Source organism: Arvicanthis niloticus, chromosome 29 (genome assembly GCF_011762505.2).
Source record: "Arvicanthis niloticus isolate mArvNil1 chromosome 29, mArvNil1.pat.X, whole genome shotgun sequence".
NCBI lineage: Eukaryota > Metazoa > Chordata > Mammalia > Rodentia > Muridae > Arvicanthis > Arvicanthis niloticus.
In genome coordinates, this window is record NC_133437.1 from 22854337 (window position 1) to 22861014 (window position 6678).

Consider the following 6678-nt stretch of genomic DNA (forward strand, 5'->3'; position numbering starts at 1 on the left):
AACGCTGCACCCAGCAGCCAGGTCCCATGGCCTGTATCATAGTCATTACAGCCAATGTTGCTAGCAGGCCACCCACTGGCCAGCACAATCGCTGCAGTGGAGGGAGAAATGCTGAGAGCTCAGAAGCCGATGCCCCCTCATCAGGAGTCTCAGGAAGCAGCAGCATGGCAGTCCTTGCTTTTATGAGCTAAGATAATTTTTTTGAGTGATGGTCAGTGATGGTTTCAGCGAGGTGCTGAACCCATGTCAGATTGCACATGGACTGGACTAATCAAGTTCACCCCCATGCTCATGCAAATGACTCTAGTGAAACTCAATGGGTCAAACATATGACACATGTATATACACATACAATACACACATACAATGCATACACGTACAACACATGCGTACAATACACACACAGCACACACATATACAATACACACACATACAACACACACATATAACACACATATACAATACACACACATACAACACACCCTTACAACATATACACACAAATACAACACACATATACAATACACACACATACATACCACACACACATACAATACATATACAGACAACACATATACATACAACACACACATATAATACACACGCACATACAGTACACATATACACACAGTAGGAGAGTTTCTTGGTGGGAAGGAGAATTTCAATGGCACCGTGGGAAGGCAGTTAGAGAGGGCAACTTTCTTTTTTTTTTTTTTTAAGTTCAAATTGAAGAAATGGAAAATTGACCCTAACCACCAAGTTATTTCATCTCAAAAAAATGTAATCATTAATGAACATATAGGGGGCAAAACTACAAGTTAAACCTCTCTTGTTGGTCACTGCATCAAGACGGTGTAGAACTGGAGGTCTGGGGAAACAATGGCGTGCCTCCTTAAACCAGATAAAGTTACTGTTTGTGAGCTCACCAGAGTAAAGTGGTTTTCTTCCAAAAAGACAAAAACAAAATATTCCTGTGTTTTCACACAAAGCCTAAGTCCTTGGCAAGCTGGACACTGGACTCCTCAGTGTCTGCCCAGAGCCAGGCTGCCTTCCCAACTGATCATCTAAGGGGGAGACAGCAAAACAGGAGACTGGCTCCAGTCCTGTCCCTAGATCAGTCTCACATTCATACTTGATAAGATATGGAAAGAAAGATCAAAGGCGAGCATCTAGACAGCAACCAGAAACTGTCGGGAACATATTCTGGCTGATCAGGAGTCCAGGCAAGGAGCTGGTGGTCACAGGCCCAGTGTCCCCCGTGAGTTTTCCATATTTCAGCCTCAGCCCTTCCCAAATACAAAAACAGAGTGGAATTATCTCACAGGAAGAAAATTAGGGACATTCCCTTCAAAGGCTGGAGTAGCAGATGAGACAGCTTCCCCAGCCCACACGGTGTCTCTTCTGCTGCCTCCTACACCGCTTTGCCAGGCTTCTTTCTGTGTGTGCCATCCTGTCTTCCCTTTCTAGTGAATATGAGTGCTCCTTTAGGTCCATGCACAGTCCTCATTCCCTGATCAATATCGGTAGCCTGACTGATCTTGTCAACAGCGCCCCCTAGGGTCACCCAAGGCAATAGCACGGACTTTACTACTCTAGGAAGGAATCTGCGAATAACCAACACATAATAGAAAAAAAAGTCGCCAGCGTCTACTTCCCCACTAGACTGGAAGCGTTCTGAGAGCAGAGCTGTATCTGCTCTTTTCTTGTTTTTTCTTGGTTTGTTGGCTGCTATGCCAGCACAACGTGGAGGCTCAGCCAGTAAGCATGGCTTGTTAAAACAAATTCCCACCCTTATCTTTCTTTGGCAATGGAGTCTGTTTACCAGGCTGGCCTCAGGCTTGGTCTCTAGCAGAGAATAACCTTGAACTTCTGACCCTTCTCCTTCTGCCCAGCATATATGGCGACGGGGGTCAAACCCAGGGCTCTGGGCGTGCCTTACAATCATTACATCAACTGAGCTTCATCTCTAACCCCCAAATCCCAGTTGTCTGACCCCCCAACTACTGCAAACCTCACCTGCACCTTGAACTCCGAGGACATTAGTCCTGAAACAGCATCGTTAGAGATAAATGACATCTAGGCGCAGGGACTGGAATAGTGCTGTCGAGTAATCTGCTGCCTGCAGCTACGATCCCCAGAGGTACCATTCCTGAAGAGATGACTCTCTCAGCAACAGCAAAACAACTGTCTGTCTTGTCCAATCCAGCTTGGTACACACGCCCTTTTCCGACATTTTTCTTTTGATGCTCATTATGACAAAAGTCATGAGTATAAAAGGAGGTGCAGATGGGAAGAGAAGGGGTGAGGGAGGCAGGGCTGTGTCGTCAGTCAGCATGCCATCAGTGATGATGCTCCACCCTATCCTTGTCTCTGAACTTCCTCCCCAAGGTCAGTGGCCTTCAGCTAAGACACCCTTAGCTAAGAATTGGGGGATTTTGCTGGCCATGGTGGCAAAACCTTTACACCGGCACATTTGGAGGCAGAGGCAGGTGGATCTCTGTGAGTTTGAGGCCAGCCTAGTCTACATAGTTACATACTGAGTTCCAGGACAGTTGCTATAGTGAGTATCCAGGATTTCATGAGCATATTGGATGGTGAGTCAAAACACTGAGTATACAGATGTCTAGTTTTTTTATTACTAGCTATCGTCAATGCGAAAAAATAATTATAAAAGCTTTTGTCCCTGAGGCATAATATGAATCACAATAATAAACCAAGATCGTTTTACTGATATCCTTGAAAAAAACTGGATTCTTCTGATAGAAAGTCAAAGTAACCCCACATATATGCACAGTACCAAACCCTTCAAGGCCTGCTAATTCCTGTCTCTTTCTTGGGGGCAGCCACCTTGACCTTGCGTGGCCTTTCATCTTTGTAATACTGTTTTCTCCTTCTAAATCTTTAGACACCTCCTAAAGTCTGCAGCTTTGTTCTGTGGTTGAAGACACAGTTCAGACTCAGGAAGCTGAAGGCTATCAGCTTTCCTCCGTTCAGATGAAGGCGAGTGCTACTCACGGAGGAGACTCATCGTCTCCACAATTCATGATGGCACAGTGACACGGCAGTGTGTCTCTGTGAAACTGAACAGAGTCGTACCTGTGTTCCGTAAGCCACTTGGCTAAGCTAGCTCATGCCTGGGAATCATAGCCTGGGGGTGGGCAGGGGGAGCAGGCGCTCACCTGTGTACAGTATGCCTTGAACTTCAGCCTTGCAGAAGAAAAACATCAGGAGCAGGGGTAGCTGTAACTTGGTGACAGCATATGGATTTATTCATTATCCTCCCGTCACCTCTTCCACAGTCACATTAGCCATCCAATGCTATTCTAATGTGAGGCATTGTTTTAACGCACTCTATTTATTCATTTATTTCTTAATGGATTTTGTTGTTTCTTTTACAGACTCTTCAAAATCCAAAGTCTTCAAGGGAGACTAGATAACAGCCCAAGTTGTTTGGGATAAGTCACTCCACTGTGGAAGGTCCAGCACGGTGCAGGGAAGTTTCTACCTGAGCCTACTTTCTTTTCCCTGCTTGCTCACCAGCCATCCTCTGAAAACTGCCATGCCTGCTGGATTTAAAACTAAGACACTAATGCCTTCAAATGGATATCAGGTGAGGGATGGGGAAACGGGTGAATTTTCCCCCTGCAATTTATGTAGAGAGGTCTTGGGGCTTTTTGTTTGTTTGTTTGTTTGTTTGTTTTGTTTTGTTTTGTTTTGTTTTCTGGCTTTAGAGATCAAACCCAAGGCATTGAGCATGCTTAGAAATCACTCTACCACAGAACGACTCTCCAGTTGCAGAGGATTTCTTAGCTGAGAGAATTCAAAACTGGAGCACAGGGGTATTTACCCAGGGGAGCTTAATTTAGCAATCTCAGGACACTTCTTTCCCACCTTGAATGACATCTGTAAGATCGCCTGAGCTGCTTTAGATTTAACTTCTGAAGATCACAACATAAAACTCTCCAAGTATCACATCACAGGGTTTAAATGTCGGTTCCCTTAGCTTAGCTTTGCAGTCTCTAGCGAGGTAGGGCGCATATCTCCTCGTAGGGGGGAGGAGAGAGGCATACACAGTCCTCCTCTTCCATCTGCATCCCTTCTAGCTGGTCAGCATCAGAGCTGGGCCTGAAACATGAGCACAAAACACAGGTGTACTTGCAGAGATCCATTGCCACTACACTGCGTGGCAGGCTGTACGAAGATTTACCGTCCCTATCACCTGCCTGGAAGTCCAAGCATAGCCACAGGCCATAACTGTGATGCAGCACGGGAGGAGGGAAGGGAGCATCCCAGGACCCAGCATACCTGTCATGACCAGCACCCACGAAAGGAGAGAAGCCCTCGCTCTCCACAAACGCAGCATTGTCTTGAGGGTAGATAGTGTAGTACTGAGGGGGACTTGGTGTGGCAGCCACTGCTCCGCTAGAAGGTAAAAGACCGCAGGGGTTCATCATGGGCTGCAGGTAGGTGGTGTTCATTCCCAGGGGCTCCTGAGAACCATAAGGAGGAGGGATATACTGTACCACGGTGGCCCCGTGGAAGGTGATGGGCTGGTTGATGCCGGTGAAAACGAACGACTGTCCTCCGGAAGTCTGCTCCGAGTCCGGGACCCTTTCCTCGTTATCTGAGCACAACTGGCAGGATAGCATTTTGAATTTGCACACAGAGATCAGGATGAATGTCACTCCGACCGACAGAAGGATGGGTCCGAGGAGCTGGGTCCATTCAAAGTGGGAGACACCCTGGTACTTGATCCAGCCCATGACAGTGAACGTGATCCCCACCAGTCCTAGAAAGATGCCCGAGAAAAGCAAAGTGGCCCCTGCCTTGTCGTCGTCGGACACCTGGATGTCCGCGGTACTGGGTGTGTACGGAGTGACAGAGAAAACGTTAAGCGGGAAGTCCTCTGGGCGATTACTGCTGTGCTCCATGGCTCCTCAGCGACTGTCCAACATGAGAGGAAACAGAGACTGAGATCAGGGAATGCAGGCTCGGGTTAGTTAGAGAAGGACCTTTGGGCTTCCGTGGTTAACAGAGTATAACATACACAGGGCTGAACTTTGTTTAGAAGAAGAAAGGTCCAAGAAATGAAGCCTGAAATTTGGTTGTAGGTTTCCAGAAACTGGAGGTCTCTGCTTTATGAAAACAATAGCAAGCTGTCTTTCTACTTTATGTTCATTCATTCGGACAGATGATGACGGTGACGTCGACGACGACGGCAACGGCCCCACTTCTCAAGACACTGTCATGTTGGGAGGTGCTTTTCCTATAGTCACTCATGCGCTGTGGTCCTGTTTCTGCCCTACCAAAGCAAGGTTTCTGCAAACGACAGTGCTGCGTGCAATATGGAGGGAGTTCTTGGCTTCTGTATTTACCACCTGCTTGAAGCCCGACTTTGGTCTGGGCTGGCTCATCAGAAACAGATCCATACACTGTATTTCTAGACTTAACCACGTAAGGAATCTCCACTGCAGATGAGGACTCTCAGGCCATTTTCTAACAGGAAACCACAGACTAAGTTGTTTACATAGCAAAGAGATTTTTTTTTCACAGTTCCAGAGGTTTCTGGGGCCAATATCAGCATGTTAGCATCTAGTGAAGACCTCCTTTCTGTCCCATCTCCAGTCTCAATCTGATGAGAACACTATGGTCCATCAGCCCGCATCTCTCTTCCTCTCAGAAAGATACTAATGCCATCATGGGCCCCTCCTTGACTGCCTACCTCATCCACCCCAAATTATGTCCTGAAGACCTGACCTCCAAATACCATTGCTGCATGAATTCGGGGGATGAGTAACACACAGCCTTGGAAGCACACTCAAGACACAGCAAAACTCAGTCCCTAATGTCAGCTCTCTACAGGGCTCTGAGAAGCTGTTAGGCCCTGGGCTGGGGTCCGTGTTTTCCTAACTCTCTGCCCCTGGGGTATACACCAGTGCTGCAAAGGAGGCCACACCCTGGGGACAGTTTCTGTGTGCCACTCTGCTGACACACATCTGATGGTGTGAGCATCAGATGTGGTGAAATGTTGCCTGGTCCTGTCTCTGGTGGCTGCACAGATCCTAGTCTCCAAGGTGAGGCAGACAGCTGCCTTTCTAAACCTACCCTGCTTTGCAACCAAACCCAAGTAAAGAAGACAGCCTGATCCCAGTGATATTGTCTGTCTTTTATGACTGACTATACAATTTCCAAACAGACCCGTGAACTTCTTCCTTCACTGAGCAGTAACTCTGGTCTTGTTCCTTTCCTGGATAGACTTTGTCCAAGCAGCCCCCCCCCCCCTTTCGGTGGTTAAATATTACATCAGCTTCCTTCTACAGAGGCGAGAGAGCAGCCCTTTTGTCCCAGGCAGCTTTCCTAAACTTCCTCTGATAATAAAACTCACACGGGCCACTATTTTCTTTTCCATAGGTGCTGGAGATGGGGGCCGGCATCTGTCACACAAGACTGAGTAAGAGATGCTGAGCTGCATCCTCATCCCTGGGCTACTTTTTAAAAGAGGAAGGTTGAAGCTTCCAGCACAAACCAGCATACCTGAACTATCCAAGGAAGAAGTTCACTAAGTGCCTATGACAGTTAATCTTCACCCACAACCTGACCAAACAGGAGACGCAGCTCTGGGTGTGTCTAGGAGGGTGTGTGCAGAAAGAGTCAAATAAAGAGGGAAAATCCACCCTG

The 6678-nt window shown here is 47.3% G+C and overlaps 1 protein-coding gene across 1 annotated transcript; it reads right to left on the reverse strand.

Moving 5' to 3' along the window:
- Positions 1-3693: 3693 nt before the first annotated feature.
- On the reverse strand, positions 3694-4984 carry Tmem174 (transmembrane protein 174). The gene is made up of 2 exons (XM_076927259.1): positions 4306-4984; positions 3694-4125 (listed from the first exon to the last, which is right to left on the reverse strand). The coding sequence occupies exons 1-2, from the start codon at positions 4929-4931 to the stop codon at positions 4020-4022; spliced, it is 732 nt and encodes a 243-aa protein (XP_076783374.1). The 5' UTR covers positions 4932-4984; the 3' UTR covers positions 3694-4019.
- Positions 4985-6678: the final 1694 nt, after the last annotated feature.